The sequence below is a fragment of the Athene cunicularia genome (assembly GCF_003259725.1).
Source record: "Athene cunicularia isolate RWA chromosome 2 unlocalized genomic scaffold, athCun1 chr2_part1, whole genome shotgun sequence".
NCBI lineage: Eukaryota > Metazoa > Chordata > Aves > Strigiformes > Strigidae > Athene > Athene cunicularia.
In genome coordinates this window covers 102,910,866-102,936,265 of record NW_020799095.1, presented here as the reverse complement: position 1 = coordinate 102,936,265, position 25,400 = coordinate 102,910,866, and the positions used below count along the sequence as shown (strand labels likewise).

General features: G+C 38.0%; 2 protein-coding genes across 5 annotated transcripts in view; one reads left to right on the top strand and one right to left on the bottom strand.

Moving 5' to 3' along the window:
* ESCO1 (establishment of sister chromatid cohesion N-acetyltransferase 1) overlaps positions 1–20,301 on the top strand; it is a 32,607-nt gene extending 12,306 nt beyond the window's left edge. The window contains exons 8-12 of one of the 3 annotated variants that reach the window (XM_026841755.1): positions 6,390–6,521; positions 13,907–13,996; positions 16,358–16,501; positions 17,403–17,590; positions 18,842–20,301. In XM_026841755.1, coding sequence (XP_026697556.1) covers positions 6,390–6,521; positions 13,907–13,996; positions 16,358–16,501; positions 17,403–17,590; positions 18,842–18,989 — 702 coding nt within the window. In that variant the 3' untranslated portion in view covers positions 18,990–20,301. Of the gene's footprint in view, positions 1–6,389; positions 6,522–13,186; positions 13,310–13,906; positions 13,997–16,357; positions 16,502–17,402; positions 17,591–18,841 lie in introns of those variants that run through there. The other 2 variants (XR_003397710.1, XM_026841756.1) reach the window with 2 other exon arrangements.
* A 425-nt stretch (positions 20,302–20,726) lies between these two features.
* The window catches only part of GREB1L (GREB1 like retinoic acid receptor coactivator), a 138,286-nt gene continuing 133,612 nt past the window's right edge, over positions 20,727–25,400 (bottom strand). For both annotated transcript variants that reach the window (XM_026841752.1, XM_026841753.1), the window contains 2 exons: positions 24,912–25,050; positions 20,727–23,446 (listed from right to left, as the gene is read on the bottom strand). In XM_026841752.1, coding sequence (XP_026697553.1) covers positions 23,283–23,446; positions 24,912–25,050 — 303 coding nt within the window. In that variant the 3' untranslated portion in view covers positions 20,727–23,282. The remainder of the gene's footprint in view (positions 23,447–24,911; positions 25,051–25,400) is intronic.

Sequence of the window (25,400 nt, the reverse complement as noted above, 5' to 3'; positions counted from 1 at the left end):
CACATCTTAAAAAGCAAGCCTCTTCAGAGCATAGAACTTCAGCTGAAAACAGCAAGAAATCTCATGTTACAGCAACAACGACAGGAAATAGTGGTGTTCAAAGTGATGTGCAAAGTTTTAGGTTCAGACCGAGAAGAGTATGATCTGTTTTTCTGGAGGAAAGTAAGATTAAGGCTAAAAGTATATTATGACTCCAATACATGACTTGGTGTTTCGAGAAGTAGTCTGTTCTGAATATTTGTGAACTGTACCCTCTTAGATGTCATTTAAATGTTCAGTTGGTAGGTTGACAGGTTACCTGAAGCTCCATATTGGAAGTTTTATAGAGTAATGCACTAAAATTGTTCTTTACTTTCCAAGTACTTGAATCTGATGTGCAACTATGAGAACTTGAATACGAAATCATCTCTTCCTTTAACTTCTGAAAGGAAAAGAACTACAAATGTGCAAAGCATATGTTTTCAATTTTCATAAAAAGAGAGATGCTTTACATCCAAGACAAGGAAAGTCAGTTGTTTGCTTCTTGTAAAAATTCTGCTTGCCTGCCATATCTAGGACAAAATTTTGACCATAGGAATAGGAATTGATAAAAACATCAATGCTACGAAGAAATGTTCTAAATAATGACCTGTGAGGTACAGGGATGCTTCTTCCATTTTACACCACTAGGAAGATGTGTTCCTTTGAAAATTAAACGAGTCTTTTGAAAATTATATCAATTTTAGGAAGGAACATGTAAAAAGAATGAACAACAAAAGCAGGTCACTGAACTGATAAAAAGATAGTATAGAGTTACAGAAGCTTTTCTGCCTTTCTAGAGATCTGTGTTAATGCCTGGATGCAAGCAAACTTGATTAAATGTAGATGATCTTTGTAAGTATCAGCAAATGCATGGGTCGGGATTGCTTGACGGAAGGTCCTTTTGATTCTGAGGTTTGAATTGGTGCTGTATGTGGAAGTGATGTGCAGGCTAATTCAGTTTACACACTTGGATATCATACTTCAATTTTTCCTTACATACATTTTGGTTAAACTTGAACAGAGATTCCTGTTTGACCGAAATAGGTAATAGATGAAAGAAATATTTTGATTTAAGCTGAAAACACAATCCTCAGTGGAAATAAGTGTGAAATTGATTTCTTACAAGCCTGAAAAAGTTGCATAATGATCACTTAAATTTGCTGTTTTCGTCCTTAAACTGGTATAGTCCTGTTAACAAGTTCTCTGAAGAATTAGAGAATGGCTTTTGGGTGGTGTTTTGTTGTTCACGTTAGTTACATACTGCCTCTTTTCTTTCCTGTAATCCCAGTGAAAACAAGGCAGTGGTTACAGCGTAAGTGACTGTGGAGGGAGTTTGCTAGTTGGGAGCAGTCACTGTTCCTTTCTTCCCACACGAACCTTACCCTTTGGCCAGCTCTGCTCTTAGGGGGGCAGTAATGTCCATCCTGTCTTATTATCACACCTTCCCATTTCTGCTTCACTGCAGCAACTGTATAGCAAATTCAGGTGGCTTGTGTTTTGGTGCCCTTTGTCCTGAAAATAACAATGTTCTGTGAGGTTAGCTAGGGACCTGACACAGGAATTCAGGCACCAAGGGTACTAACATTGTGTTGTGGGTCAACCCTGGCAGGCAGCTAAGCACCATGCAGCTGCTCGCTTGCTCCTCCAGAGTAAGGTGGGGTAGAAAACTCATGGGTTAAGAACAGTTTAATAGATAAAGCAAAAGCCACACATGCAAGCAAAGCAAAATAAGGAATTCATTCACTGCTTCCCAGCAGCAGGCAGGTGTTCAGTCATCTCCGGGAAAGCAGGGCTCCATCATGTGTAACGGTGACTTGGGAAGACAAATGCTGTAACTCCAAACATCTTCCCCTTCCTCCCTCTTTTCCCCAGCCTTTATTGCTCAGAGTGATGCCATATAGTATGGGATACCCCTCTGGTCAGCTGTCACAGCTGTGCCACTTCCCAGCTTCTTGTGCACCCTCAGCCTCCTTGCTGGTAGGGCAGCAGGAGAAAGAGAAAAGGCCTTGATGGTGTGTAAGCAGTGTCCTGCAACAGCTAAAGCATCCCTGTGTTATGAAGGCAGCTTTGGTCACAGATCCAAATCATAGCACTGTAGCAGCTGCTGTGAAGGAAATTAACCTTATCCCAGCCCAAACGAGTACACAGTGGAACACTCTCTGTAATACTCTTGGAATATTGTTTTTATATGTGTTGAGAATGGATTGTCAGTTGTAAATACTGTGCAGATTTGGTTTTTAATTTTGTATTTTTATCGTATTGCTTTAGCTAGTGACCAGTGAGGATATAATTTCATGATGGATAATGACCCTCTGTTTTCATTTTTCAAATATCTTAAATAAAATCAGATACATCACAGTTCTGAAGGTTTCAGGCTGATTTATATCTTTTGGCTAAAACAGCTTTTCAGAAGGATAGGTACTTGTGGGGTTTTTTTGTTGTTGTTTGGGGTTTTTTGTTAAATTCCACAGTCTTCATTTTGAAGTTGTTTCTGAGTTGGGTCATGTCTTCTGATCCTCCTGGTCAGCTAGGGGGTTTACCCATCAGCCTGAGTCTTAAATGTATTATTCGTTGAAATAGCATTCTTTGACCTTTTTGTTTTCTGTGGAGAGCCCAAAAATCTTTGTGTTGTTCCTTCCTGCTCTTGTATTTCCTTTCCAGCCTGCCTGTTTCTGTGGCTGGGTTTTATTCTTTACTCTGTGAAAAGACTAGAGGAAAAAATAATCTTCCTCTAGCTAACACTAGGTAATCAAGAAGGAGGTGAAAAAAAAAAAAAAAAAAAAAAAAAAAAAAAAAAAAGGGCCCCTTTTCATCTCCTACAGAGGCACCAAATGCCTTTTTTGCTTGCAGGGCTCCTTATTCCACATATGGAGGATCAGCAGACATGCACCTTCTCAAAGAAGATATTGGTAAGACTTTTCTTTCTGTCTAACACAGAATTAAGAAACCCTTTGGAGATAAAGGCAACGTTGTTGCAATGTGCAATTATAGTTAGCCTTAAAACAGCAGATCTCATGTATCCTGTGCTTATATTAATGAGGATTGCCTGAGATGTCGGGAATGCTTAATTGCCATCGACATGTGCAGAATTTACTTAGGAAGTAAAAGTATCCTTGCTCTTTATTGTTACTGATTAGAAAATTGAGTTTTAAATAGAGTAACACATTCTTCTGCCTGAGACCCCACATTTTCTTAAATATTGCTCTGAAAAACATTTGTCTGAGAGTCAAACCTCTTACATCTTTTTCTGGTTGTGACAAGTCGACAGTCTGTTCTCCAGTACCCAGTATCTGTTTGGTTTGGAGATTTTTTTTTTTCCCTAAATCCCAGTTTTAAGTTTTTACTTACTCTTATACGTGGTACCTAAGATGTTCTTGGGTTGTTTGGGGTTTGTGGTTTGTTTTTTGGTTTTTTGTTCCTCCCTCCCCATTAAGGACTGGCAACCTTTAGTGCAGTATTATTGTTTCAGAGTACTTTTTCCCCTCTTCATGCATGCCCTTTCCAGTTTTGCTTATGAAATGACATCAGGTTAAAAATAGTCAGATTCTGTAGATGTTTCATTAAAATACAAAAATGCATTCTTCATAATTCCTGACTATATTTTGCATGTCCTGGGTTTTTTTGTTGTTGTAGTCTGCAAGCATTATGTCCTGTGGTGTGTCTTTGAAATAGTACTTCAGTTAAACAAAAAGGCTGTCGTCTTTACTGCCCTCAGGATACTGTAAAGTATTTGCTAAAAAGTATAGTCAGCATTTGTTAGGACTACAGAGTTCAAAAGATTGCTTTAGATACTACAATGTGTTTTTTCCAGTAATTCACATAACAGGTTTTCAGTATTAATGTCTGTGTGTAGCCCATTGATACAGCTGAATGCATGTAAAAAATAGTAGTATCAGTGAAATCCTTAGAAAACAAATACCAGACAAAAAATTTTCCCCAAACCTGAAACTCACTGATACCAGCAACATCCAATAAAGTCTGACTGTAAAATACGACAGTACTATTCCAAGGAAGTAATCTGTTCCTGGAGACTTGCAAAACAGAACATGTATTTACAAGGCGAGGTGGGGTGAGCTAAGGAGACGGACGATTTTGGTGTATCCTTGCCCCAGATTTTTTGATGACTTTTCCCACATAGCTAGGCGGTTTTTTTTGGCTTGAGATCTTTGGTAGTAAACTAATAGATGCTTTAGCTTAAATACGTTTAGCTCCTTGGTCATTTGAACAGAAGTTGTTTCATAAAACTTACTGCAGTACTGTTATGTGCCAAGTATTTTAAGACTTGCTTTATCTGGTTAATTTATTAAGTGACATGTCTTTTTTTTTTTTGAAGTACATTCCAAGCATCAAAGTAGACTGCCTCTACACTTATCCTACCCTAGATATAGGGGGTATCTTCTCCATCTTCAAGATAAGAATAACTAAGTGTGGATTTTCAATTGGTTCATCTTAAGATAATCGCCATATATCATACTTCCTACTGAACTGTCTTTTTTCATCTTTCATGTATAAACCCTTGAAATGCAGTATATTTTGGTGGCCAGATGGGTACTTTGTTTTGAACTATATTGCTGCTTTAAAGGAAGTCTGCAGGTAAAATAAAATGTGTTGGATTCAACTTTTACAGCTTTAGAAACCTGATGTTATTCTGACTTGGCAAATCTAACTTCAGAGCTCATCTTTCCTTTTTCCTTCAGAAAAGCTAATGTCCTCCTGTTTCTCCTTCTGTATACAGTAGGAATGTATAAATTGATTTACTGTTAAAGCAGTGACTTCTCAAGATTCAGTTTCTTTCTTTTGGCTGAGTTCCATATATGTGCTCTTAAAGAGAAGCTCAACTCTTGAGTTTGCTTAGCCAGTTGTACTTTTAGTGTCTTCTTGGAAAGAAACTGATACCTACATTTTAGATTTCATTAATGGCTGCTTGAAGTAAGTTGATGTTTTGTGGAGAACTGAGCTGTCATCTAGCTCTTAGATGTACTTAAACATATCTTTGAAAATTGAAGGATCAAAATGTTATTCGTAAACACTTTTGCTGTGTTGCAAAATGCTTTCTTCTGTAAAGCAGGCTTTTTTACTATGAATATTTGCAGCTCTTAGAAAACAAAATTAAGTTCAGGTGATCTGTTTTCTTGCAAACTGTGCATTTTCAATTTGTGCACACAGGTCAATTTCCTTTTAAAAAACACCCTCAAGTCTTCTTTTGCTGATATAGTATCCTATTTTAGAGTATAAAATAACTTTATGTTTCTCTATTACTTGTGGTATATGTTAAAATAGATTAAAAGTGACATTTATTGCTGCTTACATAAACTCAATTTCCAAATGTAGTTAAAGAAAAAAAATTATTTGCACATTAAGCCATAACTTAAAATGTGCCTTTTTGGCTAGAGACTTCAATCTAACTGGTATTCTTTTGCTCTTTGCAAAAGGCACTCCCTGCACGTGACCCTTCACTCTTTATTAGGCACTGACTCCTTAATCTGAGCATACTTTCAAATTAATAACACTGTTTAATGAATAAATAGCAAAGCAGTAGTGCCCTTAATTTGTTAATGGTTGGTTATAGAGTAGGAGGATAAAGGGTTAGGAGTGAAATGGTATCATCTTCCATTTGTAGTGTAGCTGCTATCCAATGTCTGAAAAATAAAAGTTATCAACTCTGTGCAATTAAGATAGCATCTCAAACATCATTGTTAGCTGTTTCCAATTAAGAGTTAAGTCCTGGCAGTATATTAAATGAATCTTTTAATCAATGGAGAGAGGGATAAAACCCCGTAGTACTGTTTGATTGCGTTGAAATAATTGATCTGTTGCAGATGTATTGCTGATCTTAACAATTATTTCCATAACTTCTGGGTTTTTATAACATCCTTCCAAACATTCAGGCAAATGGCTCACCTTTGGCCCACCTCAAAGCAATTCACAGCCAAAAGACAGGCAGCAGCAGAACTATAGGGAAAAGCAAATAGTGTGGGGTTAGATGTGGGAATTTTCTTTGTGGAAGATTATTATATTTACTGTAAATAGGGTAATGGAGAAAGAATTCTCTGTTCTTTGTATTTCGTAAAATAAAAGAGAAGTAATTTGTTCAAGACTAATGGGGGTAGAGCTAATTTTAATGTTAGGTAGAATTTGCTCTGTGCCTTTCGAGTCTGTGTGGATTTTTGAAAGATGAAATTCTAAATTCTGTACTTGTTCTTTCTCCTGTTTTACTCCATTATAGCCTTTGTGTTGAGTTTCCAGAAGATAAGTTATAAAAGGCATATCTGATTAGATGAAAGCTCTGTTGAACTGCATTTACTGTGCTTGCTATTGACAAATACCTTTTATTTCCCTTTTTTTTCTTTTTTTTTTTTTTTTAATAGGATGCAGGACAGAAGAGATTTGGTGCTATTTCCTGTAATATTTGTGGAATGCTTTACACTGCATCAAATCCAGAGGATGAAACCCAACATCTGCTATTTCATAACCAGTTCATAAGTGCTGTAAAATATGTGGTAAGAAAACATTATCTTTGTAAAGACATAAGTATTATTTCTTATTTGCTGTCTACTAGTTACAATTCACATTACATTAAGTTGTGTTTTAATAGCTTAGTATCACAGTAGGCCATTAATAATCCACTTTGGGAAATAAACATTTTTAAGACCCATGACAGACAGGTTATATGTAATGTATGAAAATATTTAGTGGGATAGTGGTGTATTATTGCCATTGTATTCCTTCTGTTACAGTTCCCTGGGGGGGTGAGGGTGGTGATAGGAAAACAAAGGCATGTCAGTGTTCTGAAAGTGCTAAATACAGGTTTCAGTACAACTGGTGTTTGTAATGGTTGGCGTAATAGTCAGATAAAGAGCTGATTGTACTGTTTTTATAATTGTGTAATCTTAGATGACTAAATTACTTTTTCTTAATTATGTGTAATTTGAAGAGAGGCTGCCTAGGAATCCTGGCTGATACAACTTCATAGTATATTGAAACTTTATGAAATTTATAGTGTGATTATAATCTTTAAAGTCCAAAGTATTATTCCATAACTTCATTATATATGCTGTATCTGAGTATGTATCTCATGTTAAAGCTCAGACTTGAAAAATTTTATACAACTTAGTATTGTAAAATCAGCTACTTCACGCTAGCTGATATTACAAGACTTACGGGTAATAACTGTTCACATGTCTGAAATCCAGAACAGAATCCACAAAGTCTATTTTCTTTATCACACATGTTACCTTCAGTACTCTACACTCGAGTAGATAAGACCTCCAGGATAACTGAACTGAGGCCACCAATTCATTTCATGTAGGTACCAAACAGCTGTTGGGCTACTCTTAAAACTCAAGCTCAATTTTATCTGTTTACAGATATAAAGATGTATCTTCATAGCTAAAGTGTTTGAAACTATCTGGTAAATAGTTCTGGTATTCTGATCTTGGTTAGTTTTTGCTGAATAGTCCAGACATCTTGAAAGATCTCTTCTGACACACACTAGCTACATTCTGGGCTGAGACGGGACAGAAAGTGTGATGGAATGCAGTACATTGTAATGGCAGCATATAATACATTTCCCCATTTATTGCTGTTTGTCCCTCCCTTCCTTCCCAAGTACTTTCAGATTTTGAATGTTACCAAAGATGTAAACGTAATTTACAGAAGATGGTGTTAGTTCTTCTGGACAGAAGCTGGCAGATGAGTTCAGTAGTTACTTAAAGCTGCTATGTTCACATGGGTAGGAAGCTGCACTGAAGTTTGAATATTTTGGAAGTTGAAAGCTGAAATTTCTCACTTGTATTTATGTCTAGAGTAACAACATGATTAATGTAAAAGTGAAAGAACAAACTGCCTTAAACCACTTGTGAGTAACTGTATAAAGTTAGGTATGCTTTTACTTTGAGAGAAACTTTCCTTATTGTTTTCTCAGTTGCTAGGCATCTTTTTAAAACTTCACACAATGTGTACTCAAGCAAATTATTTGTATTGTCAGTTTAGTGAGTAAACAGTTCTGTCTCTGAAATCTTTTAAGACTCATTGTGTTTTGTGATGTTGTGGATGGCTGTAGACCGAACATATGAGTCTTTAAATTCCCATCTGATTATTTTTCTTTTCTCATAACAATTTGATTGACAGTCTGTTTTCTGCATGGGTGGGTAACTTTTGCCATGCTAAGTAGATAAGTCTTTAACGCTAGTCATTTGACCCATAGTCAGTGGTTCTTGGTTGATTGTATTGTGGTGATGTCAGTGACAGAAATATCCTCACCTCCTCTTAGAAAATAATTTGAATTTTAGATAAGCCTTCTTGCCAGTGAACTAGAACACCAAGTCTCTACTTGTTAATTCTTAGTCATCCAGAAACACTAGAAGAACGATTGCTAGTTATCCTAGGTTTGCTAGGAGGTTTCTAGTGGGGATTGCTGGGAGGATGGCTCAAAGGTGTGATATGCTTGGTTTCTAGATATTTGTATGTAGTTACTGTGTTGAAATTGTAACTGCCTTCCCTTCCCTGACAGAAAGTGTTAACTGTACAGTAGCATCATGGGATTAAAAAAAATTTCACTAGAGAAAATATTGGTAACTTCTTGGTTAGACTTTCTGATCCAGGAACATCTAGTCTTGGTGACCTTGGTATATTACTTTATTAACTCTCCAGATACCCTTTTTATGTAGCTAATATAGTTGGCATTATTGTTGATTTGGAGGCCATTCTAAGGTGTCTTAGAAGCATTTTTCATTCTTTTGTCATTCATATTCTTCATGCCATATGATGCAGTCCCAATCTGACTTGAGAAGACTTTTCTCAGTTTTTCCTCCCTTCTGAGTGTCTCGTGTGACATGCCAGTAGTTCTGTTGATGATTCATTTCACAGAATCACAAAAAGAAGGCCTACATACATTACCATGCTAGAGCTTCTTGCTGTGAACTGTGAAAATGGACTTTATTGTTAGTGTCTTGCCCACCTGCATGCACCTGCTTTGTGGGTTTTTTAAAAGTACTGAATAGTTAGAAGATAGTTTGCATGTAAATAATAAATGATTTACTGTCTTTAACAAATTATATGGTTTTTTTTTAAAGGCCTATCTTGTTTCTTTTAGGAAACATTTCTGTCTAGGTCTCTAGAAATTCTGTGATGCCCCCAGAAGTAGGAGTAGCTAACAGGGAGGTGGTATTGGGATACTTGTTTTGCCGTGGATGGCTTAGAGACAGTAAGGAAATTGTAGGCCTTGTGTGGACGATAAAGTTTGGCAATGACATTTTCTAGATTTGGGAAAGAAGATTAGCAAGGACTCATATGGGATTTCTGAAGGGTGCCATTTGCTATTAATAGAAGTGTGCAAGTTGACTAAGCAAGAAGGTAAAGTGATCAAGGATAGTGCTGGAGCACAAATAGATTAGTGTGGAAATGACCCCTAGTACAGACAAATGTAGGAATCTGTCTCACTATCCTTCTGGTTTCAGACATTTGAAAGTCTCCAGAAAAATTATATGCCATTATAGCATGTGCATGCATTGAGTGATGACATACACCTCAAGTGTTAACTCCAGTGGGATGGAAAACTTTGTGGGACGGATACGTGGTTTAGTTTTATAAAATCCTCTAGCTGTAATACCACGCAGTATCAGTTGTGTATCCTCTCTGTGATACCACATAATACCAACTTAGCATTTTTGCAAAATATTTTTAAGAGCAAGACATTATTTTTAATGATGTTTTTAAGTTGCAAAGCCAAAAACTTAAGTTAGGAAATGCCTGTGGATTCAGGTGCATGATGCGAGTGTAGTTAATGTGTTCATATTTCAAGCTCATCCTCTTAGTTAAGAATATCTTGAGCTGAAGAAAGTGGAAGAAGCTGTTACTTGAGCTAATGTCTAATCTGATAAGTTTTAAATAGCTGTTCTGCTGTAACTGCACCCAAGCCCATCTGTGAGGTTCTTATGATTTTCAGATTTTTTAAAAAAAGGCAACATTTGAATTCTTGGGACCTAAGGTTAATAGAATATTGGGATTGATGATGATGATGAACTTCATATGACCTTAGAAAGATTTCATACTTGTCTTGATTTACATTAATTCCAAAGTGATACGTCTCTACAGTATAAAACTTAGTATTTCAAATAAAGCTCTTACCATTAGCTATCTTCTGTGAGAATTTCAGTTTTAAGAGAGGGTAGTATTTAGTAGTTACCTCCAAGGATTGTAATGTGTTCTCCAGTCAAAACCTCATTCTCCACATTGCATTCATAGGAAGGAGGCAGAATATCTGTAATTTGATGGAGGAGTCAGGAAGAAGGATGCAGTAGACCCATGTCTCTCCTACAAATTATCAAAGATAAAAATGCACAAAATTTCATAGTAAACTTGATTACTAGAGGAAAAATTCATAAATGCTTTTCTTAGTGAAGACTGAGAATTATACAATATTAACCACATTTTTCTCACTACCTCAATGTTTTTGAGGAAAAAATGGTATAAGAAAAAAACACCACTGATTTTAATGTATTTGCATTCATTTGAGAAATAGAGAATACAGACAAGTCAGAACTGACGTATATAGAAAGATACCAGGTTTGCTATCCCATTTCCTACTCTTGCATAAGAATTTTTAAAGCATGAGGACATGCATGGGAAGCAGTCTATTGTGTCTTCTAACTTATGCTTTATGATTTTAAAGACAAATTGTATCAGAGATAAGCAGAACACAGTTCATGTGAAATTGAGTGCTGAACGTTTCAGTTATGGTGCTGTTAACGTTGGAGCCATCTTTAAAACTGTATTCTACATCAGTCATTATATACATATATAATATCCAGGGAAAGCAATGCACTACACGGTGTAGTGGTAATTACTGTCTGTACTATTTCATGATGTGGTAGCACCTGCTTCTCTGTATTGCCCTTTTTTGAATTATTTCTTTCTTTTGTATTTCAGTTGTCATTACACCTTAAAAACAAGCAGTTGTTTGAATTGGGAGAAAAATTTTAAGGTTGATTAAAAACCAGTTAACTGTGCATTGCAGAGCTGCCTTATGTTTTCAAATGAATACAAACACCTGTAGGATAAACAGCTGTAACATGAAGAGGAGGAGTGTATTGCAACAGTTGGTACAGCACCAGTCTGCCCAGCTGTGGCAGTTAGGTTATATGTGGCTTGCTACTGCTGGCTATAGGTAATCTGTTGTTGAACATAGACTTCCAGTTTCAGGGAGGAGTGGTGTGTATGATGTTGTTCTACTCCAGGCTTTGCAGAACATGTATCCTGGTGGGAACAGTAGTTTTCCTTTTAGCTTTGGTCATCACAAGCAATTCATATCAATGCTTGAGCATCTGGTTCAACAGTAAATAAGTCTTAATGCCCTACAGTAGTGTCAATTAGAAGGAAAGGAAAAGCAACTTTTCTGACATTGTAGTAGAATATTATATATTGCAGACATAATGCTTTTGTTTCTTATTATAGTAAGGTGTTCTTGCCATCTGCCTGAGTGAAGGAGTTTAGTTCTCAGTGGTTGAAATACCTTGCAGGCTTGTATTTTGGTTTAATAGTGTTAAAATAGTGGGCTTTTGTTTAAAAAAAAAAAAAAAGTTAATAGGTGTGTTGTGATCTGAAGACTATTTCTCTTGTGCAAGATACTGGTACTAAAGCATATTTTGTGTACTGTAGACCTATGATAGGATCAGTCCCAGGTGAAGCTGTAGCACATTTTCCTTAATGGCTTCAATGTTAGAATATGACAGAACTGTGTCCAATCTTGTGCATTACTTCAGTTTTTCTGGTTTAAGGAAGCACAGTTCATTGCTCACTAAGACTGAACAATAAGGATACTGAAGATGCAGATACTTACATGAAATGTTAGTGGTTTATTTTGGAATCATCAGTTACAAAGTAATCTGACTTTAAATTGCCTTCACTAAAACTCTTGAATGAGCTTGCAGTTTGCAGAAGCTTTTTGGAAAGCTTCATCTAAAAGATACATTTCTGAATAAATTCCAAAATACTTCAAATTAGAATCTACTCCTGTGAATATGATCAGTCATCATGTACTAATCATTGACAAAAATGAACAGGTAGGCAATAGTGAAAATAATGAGCTCTAAGTATTAGAGAGTTAATTATTGCATTTTTATAGAATTATTTTTAGACTCCTGCTAATACACTGTTCCTTAAAACTATAACAGGAGTATGATGTTCAGAAATGTTTTCTTCTATTGGATTTAATTTTGTTGGAAATACCTGGATACAACGTTAACAGGATACCCTGACCGAAAACGCAGGGTTGAATTTTCTGCAGTAGGCCTGCAACATTCTGGATGCTGTAATGGTAGGATTATCAAACATACTGCATTGATATGCTGAGTGATGGTGACAGTTGGTTTAAAATAGGCTATAGAAAGTTTTTGCAGGGCAAACAGGTAGCCTAAAGGCAGCAAAAGACAAAAAATTGAGAGGATGGTATTTGAGGTTGGAGAGTAGAATCCTTGCCTGAATCTTTTGATACCTTTTCTAACAGTCTCAAAAAACATGTCGCAATTCCACAAGCTGCACTTTTCTCCTTACCTGAATATTGTGACATGGCTGTTTACTGCCCTTTGTATTCAGACCATAATGTATATAAATTCAGATAGGATCTTCATTTGTGCTGGTGTTCAGTGCATTAAAAAGCAGGATAGATTAAAATGGTGTCTGTGTTGCAACCATTGCCATGCTGGGTGATAAACTTGTACTTAAATAGATCCAGGGCTACCAGCAAGTAGATACATTTCTAAAATTATTCTCTTCATGTCTTGTTTGGGGTAAGGGAGTAAAATCAGCATGATTAAAATGACATGCAGATCACGTATTATAACAGTTAATTTTGTCTTTTTTTTTTTTGTGGTAGCATATATGGCATTCATTCAGTGCCAAATTCCATTGTTTGGTCTTTAGTTGAACGTTGTTTTATGGGAAGGTACAGATTTCAATGAGAATTATTCCATCAGTATTGTTTCTTCAAAGGCTTTTTTATTTAAAGTTGCTTTGAGTAAGACTTGTAGATCAGCCTTTTTAGTGGCTGAAGTTACTTCTGCATTCAGTATTTTTAGGTCCCGTCAAAGCAACTTGAGTTCTAATATCTACCAGTCCCATCTTACTAGATTTAAGTGGCTTTTTTGTTTTGTTTTTTTCCATGCAGGTACTGCTCATTATTCACCACGAGTGTGGATCTGAAGAAGAGTTAATTACCTCTATTTTTTTGAGTATGTTTATACTTCAGATACACACAACGTAGCCTCCTTCCCCATTAGATTCTTAGAAGGTAGTTATAAATTTTTTTCTAGTATCCTTCTTGTGGCTTTAACAGTTATGATCAGTAACAAAATAAACTATTCCTTACATTTTGGGCAACTGCATGCCAATCAGTTCACTTAGAACCTCCTGGAGGTCTTTCGCATGCCAAACTTTAAAACTGAGTGTGTATTTGTGGAGGTAACTATGTTAAAAAGAAATCTTTTATTAAAACTTAGGGTTTTTCCCATTCACTGGACTTCGGAAAATAAGTATTACAAAGGTTTGGAAATCAGTTATGTGAGCCGAGTTTGCTACTTCTATTTTAAAATTCAGTTTGTGCTGCAGTTCTGGGGGAAAAAAATCTACTTGGGAAATAAGACGTGTTCACAAATTGTTTCTAGATATAATTAGGCTATTGTATAAATTATTGTATAAGTAAGATCATATTATTATCTGTTGTGCTCATTTTTAAAAGCTAGCTGAAGTTTCCTTCTCTAGCAAAGCAACTGTTAAATAGTGTAAAGTCTCTGCATAAATTCAGTGTCTAGAACAATAATATGCAATTTCTGTTTGTAAAAAAAGTATGTCTTGTGTATGGTTTAGATAAGTGTTTTGTTTTATTTAGGGTTGGAAAAAGGAGAGAATTTTGGCTGAATATCCCGATGGAAAGATAATAATGGTTCTTCCTGATGACCCAAAGTATGCCCTTAAAAAGGTATGGTGAAAAGGACTGGACCTTGTTTAATGTTTTCATATAAATAATGAGAACGTCTATATTAAAATTTGTGTAATACATATGTGAGCAGTTGAAGTTGGACTCAAAGCTGCTGTGGTTCTGTAGCTTTTTCCACAAATGAATCGGACATCTCACTCTTATGCACTGCTGTTCCCTTCATAGAGAGGATGGGTCTGAGCAGGAGTGGAAGGCAGGGGTGGGAACAGCATTGGCCAACTGATTTTTAAAAAAATGTTTTTAATATTCTTGCTGAATGCCAGATATTTTATGTAATACAGACTTCCTACTATATTTAAACAAACTGAAATATATTGACCTTATTACACAGTACAAATAAGGCACCATTCTCTAAATGATTTTTGGATAAAAACAGATTTAGGTGGAAAGTGGCCTCAGTCATCTAGTTCATTCCATGTCCAGAGCAGGAGCAGCTCTGGTTATGATGCATCTGACAGCTTTCTAAAACTTCTAACACTGGAGGTTTTTCTGACCTCTCCAGACTCTGTTACAGTGCTTCATTATCTGTAACATTAAGAAATTTTCCCTAAACGTCCTACAGAATACTGCAATTTAAGCTCCTTAGTGCAAATCATACTGCCATAACTGTAGAAAACATACTACTTTTCCTTTTTGCAAGAGCTTTTATGTGCCTGAGCAAACTCTTGATTGTTTTCACCTTAAGGAGATTCATGGGATGTGCTGGTTTTTAGTTTATACTCCTAAATAATGATTTATAGCTCTCTGATCATTTTTGTACTCTCCTCTAGATTATTTCCATTTGTGCCATGTCTCGTCTTTTTCTGAAACTCTAAAACTGGGCATGGAATACTAGTGGAGACTTAGACCAGCAGGGTACTTTGGTGTCTTGCTGGCTAGCCTGTGTTTATACCTCTTAATATGACATTACATTTGCTTTTTTCAGTAGCATGGCATTGATTCTGTTTAGCTGGGGATTTGCTGTGACTAATAGGTACACTTTTACAGTACCACTATCACAGGATCACAGGATAACTGAGGTTAGAAGGGACCTCTGGAGGCTGAATTGATGCACAAGGCAGCTCTTTCTGATGGCATGACTGTAGTGGGTTTTCTTTAGACTAACATAGAATTTTTTTAATTATTGAACTGAAAAGAAACCACAAATGTTCTTTTTGCAATATTTAATGCAGATAAGTTTAAGTTTTGTTTCTCTGGTGGTATTACTTTAATTTTAGTACATTCATTGCACTAATTTTTTACTAAAATGGCTGAAGAAAAAATTACATAAAATACCTAAGTGGGGCAGAGGAGAGGAAGTTTGTAGCAAATGAAATCAGGATAGAGTTCTCTGTAGTTCTGTATGGTTAAAGTTGAGACAATCTACAGCTGTCACCACTGTGGATGACTGGCTTCAAGAATGGTTACTTAGTGTTTCAAATTGGGTCTTGTCATGAAAAGGCTGGTACCTGAAGATTACATGAGAAAGTAGAGAGTGACTGATACCATGCCTTTTAAGTGTTACTTTAAAAGAATTTTTTAACACTATTTTCATTTGATCAGTACTAACTTCATATATTCATAGCATCAGTAATTCTAGTTTTGCTTTACTAATGTAACTGCAGCAGGCATTAAAGAAGCTTATGGCCACCTTATTTCTGTCTCATATGAGATGATAGAGGGGTGATAGAGTCTGTTTCAGTGCCGGGGTGTAGGTGCAAGAGGCCCCCAGTAAAATCTCAGCTCATGCACAAGCTTTTGTTCACATTCATGCTGGAGCTTATATATTTCACCTAAACTTACTAATATTAAACAAAATTTTATTTTTACTTTCAGTTACACTTTGCAAAGCTAATGGAAGAGGAGAAAGCTTGAGAAAAGAGATGACAGTTATTCATTCCTTTGCAACAAATGCATACATTTTCTAGCTGTCTTGGCACTGTGCTTGCTGTCATCTGCTCAAAACCCTTAATGGATTAGTTCTTTCAAGATTTTAAAAATAACAGACAGAAAACCTTCAATTAAGCCAGTCTAACTTCTGGCATAGAGCTCATTTACTTTTAGAATATCAGAGTCCACACTTTGATTATCTGCGTTCTCTTTATTAGTTTTGACTAATTGGAGTTTGGACTTAATGGATGCAGACTTAGAGGTCTCTTCCTGTTTCCAGTCGAGTATGATTTAAGAAACATTTTTGTGGACTGATATATTGCAGGTTACTTAGGATAGTCCTTAACTTTTGAAATAGCTTCCAGTGTTCTAGAAACCTTAGTCCATTTTTGAAAATCTGTAATTTTTATGTAAGGTTATACAAATGTATGTTTACATGTGTTTCTTATACGGCATTTAAACTTATTTTGACAGGTTGAAGAAATTAGAGAAATGGTAGACAATGACTTGGGATTTCAGCAAGCTCCGCTCATGTGTTATTCTAGAACTAAAACTCTTCTTTTTATTTCTAATGACAAAAAAGTTATTGGCTGTTTAATTGCAGAACATATCCAGTGGGTAAGTTACTGGATTGAGAAGTCAATCTGTGTCAGTGCTTAGTGACTGTGTTCTTCAGACATTCTGAAACTATAGAATTACCTAGGAGTTTAAGTCTAGCATTTAGCAAATAAGTATTCCGGTATGCCTTTTCCAGAGAGGAGGAGATTTCTGGTTGTAGACCATTCTGAACTGTAGCTGTTCATTTTTGTGTAGTTGACACTGAGCTGAGACACACGTATGGCATCATACTTGGCTCAGATCTGCTCATCAAAGAACTGGCTGCAGCCAAAAGGTGGAATTTTTCTTCCTCTGTTATTCTAGCTCTGGCCCTCCTTATGCTTGTTGACAAGCAGATTCAACTCCCTGCCTAGCGGAAAAGCCATGTGGATGAAAAAGTGGGTATTCTGTAGGATTGAGTTGAAGCACCAAGGGGTCAAACATCTCCATGGTGAACAGAAGCAGAGGGCAGGACTGTGCAGTGGAGAGCAGGACAAGAAGTTGTGCTGCTACTTGCAGTACTAAAAACTGATGTCAGAACTTTGTTGCATATTCTGTCTGTTCCCTTGTAAACTGATGTTTTCTACAGTCCGTTGGGAGTAGCAGACAAAAACCAAAACAGTATCAAAGTCAGAGAAATTGCTGCAAACACTTTAATATCAGTGGTAATAAGAATTGGATTACTTGTTGCTGTTATTTTAAATTGGATAAGCTTTAGAGGGTTTTTTGTTTAATCTTTTATCATCTGTTCCAGTTTTGAAACTGTTAAGAGAAATTAAATGAGACACGAATATGTAGTCTTTTTGGTAAGGCATTTTAGCAAATAAGTATATTTCACTGAAAGAAATGGCACAAGAATTATTTTGTTCAGTGATTAGTGATGCTTTTATAAAGTGACAAATACTTTTTACATCACCTGCAGGGCTACAGAGTTATAGAAGAGAAGGTTCCAGAAGTCAGTTCAGAAAACGAGAAAGTCATATTTGAAAGACAGAAAGCATGGTGCTGTTCAACCTCTCCAGAACCTGCTATTTGTGGGATTAGTCGAATATGGGTATTCAGCATGATGCGTCGAAAGAAGATTGCTTCTCGGATGATAGAGTGTCTTAGGTAATATAAAAATAGTTCCCATTACATGTTTTAGACAGTACTCAGTCCAAGACATTTATTGCTTTGTGTGTCTCAAGCTTCTAGTTAGATCTGCTCGGCTGCCAGTGAAACTTCAACCAAAATGTCTTTCGTAGAAAAGGTAGTTTGAATGGTGTAGCCAGATAAATCCTGATTTCAAAACGCTGAAGGCATCCTAGCAGACTCCTAAGTCCGTTTTGAGAAAGTCTGCCCCATGTCACTGGAGCTTCCACAGCTGACCTGTCGTCCCAAAAACCTGATAAGGCAGTGTTAAGAACCTTGCAAAATCACCTTCCTCAATACACTAAAGAGAAGGGAATAAAGCTGCTAATAATTAAGGATTTTGTTCCTATTGTCCTTTCCTCAAGATTTAATGGAGATGTCTGTATGACTGAAGTTCTTACTTGCTCTGCAAGTACATGTGAGTTTATTTTAAAGGCATTAAAAAACTCTAATGGGAGTTTCTTTTGTTTCTGAGGATAGATGTTACATCCTCCTTCCTTTGATCAAGGTCTTAAAGCCTGAGATCAATTTTGTAAATTTGCTCACATAGTCATCCACAAAAGTACAGTGGTATCCCTAGATTCTCTTCTTTCTTCAAATAAGAATAAAACATACATAAAATATTTTATTTTAATTAAGAAGTTAAGCAAATTGAATCTTCCTTTTTGTATAGCTGTTACTGAAAGTGTATTACTTACGAATTATGCCTTGAAGTTGTGTTCATAGATGTTCTAAATTAATCCAAGATGTGCTCTCATCCAAATGTCAAATGTTTTTTTTTTAAACCAGGAACTTGATATTTCATCAGGTCCTTTCAGCCCCCTCTGTAAGCACCCTAACTTGTTTGTAGCTTATGTTTTCATTCCGAGTGATTGTAGTCATAGTCCTAGCAGTCTCTTTTCTATGAGGAAATAGTTGGAATGAATTCAGACTTTTTTTTAAACTCCGAAATTGAACTTTTATGCAACTTGCAAGCAATTGCTCTGTACGAACACTTCTTTCTAAATACCAAAACCTTATAAAAACCCTCGCAGACAAGTGAGCCTCCTTGCCATTTGGAAGGAGGAGATAGCTTATAGAAACAGATATAAATAGAGATATCGTCCCCCTAATAGAAGAGCTTCTTACTTTTGAGTGTCCGTGCCACTTAATGGTTTGTGGCCTAATAGCATAAATATCCTTGTGTTATTCACCAAGGGTAATTTTTTTTTTCTTTCCCCTTTTAAACAGGAGCAACTTCATATATGGCTCATACTTAAGTAAAGAAGAAATTGCTTTCTCTGACCCCACTCCAGATGGAAAACTCTTTGCAACGCAGTACTGTGGCACCGGCCAGTTCCTGGTATACAACTTCCTCAATGGACAGCACCAGACTTAACTGCTCTTGAAGGAATTCCCTTTTTATTGGGAGACTTCTGCCAAAACGCACTGAGTGGGTGCAGACCTTCAGCAGAAGCCAGGGCCATTTTTATTACAGTGAACTCAGGACTGGTAACAACCAAAAGGTTGTACTATTTTATTAAAATTGTAAACAATGCAGTAATAGGCTAACTTTGTTTTTTTAAAAGAAAGATATTTTATTAACTTTTACAAAAGTTTGATTGTATTTTATCTAGTTAGTCATGTTTACATGCAGCAGAAACTTGTTCATAGTGGACTGTAAGCTAATGCAAAGACTCTGGTCTCACTGATGAGTACACGCTGAAGTTCTTAACGTGGTGATATACCAGTGCTGCTCGGTACTGTAATGCTGATCTCCTGCCTCCAGCTCAGCGCTTGGGTGAGGCCGTTAACGGTTGCTCGCTTGGCAGAGTTCAAGACTGTGCTCTATTGCATCGAGGCAGGAAGCGTTGGGATGCAGTTGTCGTGGGTAGCAAACCCTCGCAGACTGTACAGGGCACCTTCTGGGTGCTCCTGGGTGTAAGGGAGACTGCTGGGTGTGGGCAGCGTCGGCAACTTGTGCTACCCCCTGTCCCTTTCTCTCCCAGGTTAGCTGTAGAGTAAAAGGTGGAATGCAAACCCTGAGGACTGGTGTACTCGTCATTTTTCTTCAAGTACTGTACTGAGTATATACCTTTGTTAGTGGACTTCACTTTGATACTTGTCACTCCTTCATAAATCTCTTCTCTTTTAAAGGGTTTGTATGTTGAAAAACTGCTGTGGCCTTTCTTGATCTGTACATAATGTAGATAGATTAAAAATAAAATACTTGATAGCTTTTTTAAAGTTACTCCGTATTGATACTAAGTGTGAATGAACCTTTGTGTATTTCATACTTTTGTGTGTGAAATATTACCTTTGGCAGCGTGTGTTTTCAAGCAGCCCCTGGAGAACAGTTGCTGCATGCGTTCCGGTTTGGATCTGAATTCCCTTTGTGACAGTGTGCATTTGCATCACATCCCGAGGATCTGCATCAACACCATCCTGATACAGACGTTACAGCAAGGTGAGAGGTGATGCCCGCAGCCTTGAATAATAGCTTGAAACCCCAGTACAAGATGGGAAAGATTTAATTAAATTTAAACTTAGGGTTTGTTTTAATTTTGGAACCTATGTGCGATTAGGATACGCTTATTTGTGTTGTGCTGTCCTTAACCTTGGTCTGGAGCTAAAGCAAAGAGCTCGTACCACCTCTGAAACGTTATTCAGGGTACTTAAAACTGAAGTAGCTGAACGGGGGTGTAGAGGCTGCTGCTTCCAAGCTGTGACTTGCAATTTTCACAGGGATTGGGAGCCGACTGTAAAGGGCTCTGTCAGAACAGCAGTATGGGTTCACACACCCCCATGGCAATCCCTGGGAAGGCAAGCAGGGCCGAGGAGCAATACCGAGGTGTGCCTTTTTCACCTGCTTCTACTGAAGGGGGCTGAGAGTTGGCATTTACAAGTTGTTTACCCCCTCCCTCATGTTTGTCTGAAACAAAGCTACTCTCCCAGAGGTACCCAGTGTGAAACATCTCCAATGCTGGCAGTGTTACACCAAGTTAACTCGACAGAATCAGCGAGTGAGGTTCACATTAGCAGTACGAGGTGGGTTTCTCAGGGGCAAGCGCTGTTGTGTGTGAAGAGAGAGAGAAAGTGTGTCCTTCGCAGAGCGCCAGTGAAGAGAGAGGCAGTCTTAAATGGTAACTTAATATATTCAAATTTAATGAAAGCACATTATAAACATACCATAGCCACAACAGTTTCAGTTCATAAACAATAACATGAGGTAGACTGACTAGTGAAGCTAAATTCACCAAGTTTTTGGTTAAGAAAACTTTACACTAGGAAAGCAACATTTTTTAACCCTCTTCCAAAAGTCACAAAAAGCAATTACATAAGTTAAGCAAAAAGCATCTGCATATGATTCTTTAAATCTTAGTTTACATTCAAATTTAACCTGTGAATAGACAAGAACATCTACAGGTAAAATATAATGCTGGCCAGTTGAATACATTCATAAGAATGGCCTTGAGAGTGAGGCTTAAAACCAAAACAGAACAGCACTAACCTAGATGCCAAATACGGGTCTCTTTCCCAGGCCTGACAGCTGAAGCGTTTGAGCTGGTGCAGTGCGCTCTGGCCAGAGTGTTACCAAAACTCCCTACTTCCACACGGAAGGAGTTACGGAAACGGGTTTACTATCGTTTGGGCAAGGCAGGCAAATACACGCTGACTTTGTGACTGCATTCTCAACCTTCCGGACAGTTTCGCACTGCTTCACCAGAGGGATAACCCCTCATAGCAGTCTCAGCACCTGGAATTTTAAGAACTTAGTGCAAACATCAAATACACAAACAGAAAGGAAACCATTTTTGAACACGTAATACCTGAAACTTCTGCACCACACTAAGACTCGGGGTTGGCCTTGAGCCCTTCTGGCAAAACCAGAACCACCGGGATACATTCAGGTGTGTATTAAAGGCTTCAATAAGCATCCTTCATATCCCTACTCCTTCCAAGTGTTAAAACAGATAAGGCAGGTTCTGTCTGAAGGAAAATAAAAAATAAATGTACAGAAATGGGTTGTTCATCTGAAATTTGCTAAATTTACAGCATCAGAGTTAAGCTACATTAACACAGACATAGGCAAACCATTTTCCTTTAGCCTCTGTCGAATATATTATGTTTTTTCATCTGTAAACATCTCTTTTCACAAGATAAAAAAAGTTGCTTAATTAACACTATGCATTAAAAAAGAAATGCAGCTTTGGCAGGTCCTTCTCCAATGAGTTGCAGGTCAAGTATAAAGATGTGTTAATTTCATTGCTTTGGGGGGAGTAAATTGATATTCCTGAATCGCTTCTAAGAACACACTGCCTTTTTCTTTGTATTAAAGGGGTCACGATGTGCAGCAAAGTGTTGGGCTTTTTTTTCTTTTTTTATATGGAAACCTCAGTGGGGTAGCCCATGGTAGCTCTGTGAGTCAAACAGAGTACTGCTACGATTTAACCCTGACAACCAAATGCTGCTGCGCAGAGTTCATTCTGGAAACAACAAGCATCTGTAATAGGCTTGTAAGTAGAACAACGTGTGACTACCACTACAACCAATATTTACAGAAGGTAATCAAAAATAAAGGGCTGACAGTGTTAGGTGATGCATTCAATGATCTTTGCTTCTGGACAGAGTCTCTCCTGAGTAGTCCCAGCTCCCTGAGACTTCTCCCCGCTGGAGCTATTGTAAACCACCTTCTGCTTCTCTCAGATCCAGCTCAGGCATCATCGCCCTCCTGCACGTTGTTTGGTGTGTCACTTCCCGCAGGGGTATGATGCGAAAGACCTCAGTGTCACACTGCAGCCCGCCCGAGCCCAGCGACAAGGACGCAGGGAGCGAGTTGCATACGGCCCACCACAAAGGCACCGGACGTACGTAGGATGTGTTCCCATATGCAAAGCAGGACGGACCACAGGTTTTCAAAGCTTTGATGAGAGTCAGAAACTGAAGGGGATTTGCTGGCAAGTTATTCTGGTCTCTAACTGAGGAGAGAGCATCTATGAGCAGCCTTTTGCCTTGTCCCTGGAGTTGTGGAGGTGCCGCTGAATGGGGTGAAATAGCGGTGCTGGGAGAACCTGGGTGCACAGTGCCTGCCCTGCATGTGCTGATTTGTTCAGGTTTAAGTAGTAAACTTTGAACACCTGTGGAAATTTTGCCAAGACAGTTTCAATACATACACAATTACAAATTTTAAACTAACACTGCACAGAGAACATGACTATTCCTTTTAATACAAATATCTACGTTATAGTGTAGTTTCAAACCCCTGAGTATTCCTGTACCAGAGTACAGAGCTGAAGATACAGCTTCAACAAATTCCACATGCTGGGTTGCGTTTCATGTGACACATTCAAGGTAGCAGCTGCTGACAGCAGCTTCTTCCCCTAGCTCAGCTGAAACTAAAAAAGATTCTTCCTCAACCAAATTACATCCTCTTCCTGGATCCTCCGGCTTGGTTGGCTGTGTGATTAGTGTCGGCGGTTGTGACTGATGTGAAAATAAGTGGAATCCAGGATGCTTTAAATCATAACTGATGTGATAATTTTATGCCTAGGAATAAAGACTACTTCAGAATTGTGGGGAATCCTTTAGAGCAGTCTAGATAAATATTGGTTGCACTTTGCTCCACAGTGATTGTACTTTTTAAAAAAAAAAGTTCTTTTTTTTCTTCATTAGTGGTGTCTTAGCGAAGTTTCTATATATGGCGTCCAGTAAGAAAATAGAGTGGTTTGTCATCACTACTGTTAGCCGTTTGAAACTCATCCCGAAGTCGGAACTGCCACTCATCCTCCAACTCCAGCCGGACTATTGTCTGCCGTAACGAGCTTCTGTCTTGACATATGACACAGAGGGTGGCACCTTCAATTGAAAAGCACATTAGATTCTCAGGTACAATAACATCTCTATCTCCTTCATTTATTTTCTTAAGATATTTTACAGAAATCTTCACTGCTAGGTAGGAAAAATGAAGTGTTAGAAGAGTCTGTCAACAGCTGGCTGGCCTAGGCTCAGAACCCATGAGCCCTGGGACAGAGGCACATGTGTCTGGTTGGTTGCAGGAAGGCAGGGACAGGGAGACACTGAGTGTGGTGGTGTGGGCTCTGCTCTGTATACCTGCGATAGGTGTTAGTATCATCGACCATAGCAGGGAGAAATTTAACTTGAATCAAAAATCCTTAAATCACTACTGATAATTATGCCAAAAGAATTAAGGCCTACTTTTTTTTTCATGGGATATTTGGGTTTGTACAAGGTCAATGATGAAACTATTAAGTCAAAATCCAGTCGGTCCCACAGCTGACTCCTGAGAAAGTCTGCTGTAACTTCCCTTAAGTAGGAGAGCTCCTCTTGGTAAAGCACTGCAAGGGGAATAACAAACCAAATCCCTAATTTCTCTGGTTTAACACACTTGCAAGCTTCCTTCCACCTGGTGTTACCCGTCTGTGGAGTCATTGAAGGAGCAGGAGAGCTCAGGGCTTCCTCTGTTCTGTGCTGCAGCCCATGCACCCGATATACAGAGAGCTCAGGTTCAGATCCCTCCTCAGCCTGACCTGAGCATGGGAAGGCACCCACTGCCTGGTTTTGTAAAGAAACTGCCCCTTGCCCAAGAAACAACAAACAAAGCAGCCCCTCTGGCAGCTCTGGGGGCTTGGCGATGGCAGCACCATCCCCACTGCGGCTGCTGCACCTTCCTGCCCTGCCCCTGCACTGGGGGTCCTAACTGGGTGCAGGACGAAACTCTGAAACGCAGCTCTTGGGACTGGGTCGGGGTGACCTCCACTGGCCCCCTGCACATGCACTATCGTCACTCTGCACGACCTATGGCAATTTGCTATTTGTTAGTATTAAAATAAAATTACGAAGAAAGATTTTAATGAGGTTTATAAAGTTTATCCTGCAGCTAAGAGCCGCCCTTATCTATAAGACTGAATAGTTATTGCCATTATAGACTGATTACTTGAGCAAAATTTCTCATCTTCATCAGTGTCTATTCTCTAAACCCTCAAGTTGCTGACTGCACGATTTCCATGTATACTTGGGTTTCTGCATCTATTTCCTTTTGATGTCACTTTAAAATAATTAATATAATTTACCACAGCTTAGCAAAGGTTCAATTCCTTGCACTTATTGCCAACAGGAATGGGAGTTTTACACACTCCCAAAAGAAATACTCCATCTATTTATTTTGAAAACAATGGCAGCACTAACTGTGAAAATAATGGAGTTTTTAATGAAGCTCGTTATTCCTCTACCTTTCCCTTTTCCTCCGTGATGTTACTTGGCAGGAAAGCACCCGGGATGCCCAGCAGAGCAGTGAGATTACCTTTCAGAAACCTGAACCGCTTGAGGAGGTCTGCACCAACGAAGGAGTCGCAGAGATAGAGCAGAAGTCCGCTGAAGAACACTCCTTCACAGTTGACATTGACTGAGTGAGGGCGAGAGCTAATATAGCATATAGCCACCTGAAATGGAGGGGAGAAGAAAGGAAGCATTTCTGCGGTAGGAATGTCTACGTATGACTAAGTGGAGAATATAACTTAGTGACAAGTCAGATGCTGCTGGCAAAAATAGAATCCAACAAGAATGCAGTACTGAGCAAACTTCTAGGAAATAACACGTGAGACAAACTTCTAGATTCAGATTTGGTCACCAAGTCTGCAATACGTTATTTCAGGTCCCTCTGTAATTCAGTTTGATTTTCTGCTTCTATGTGAATTACCTGCTTATAACAACTGTTAAGATTATATAGGTGGTTCTAACGAGGATACATTTGTCAAATACAGTAAGCAACTCCATGAGTACTGAAACTGCT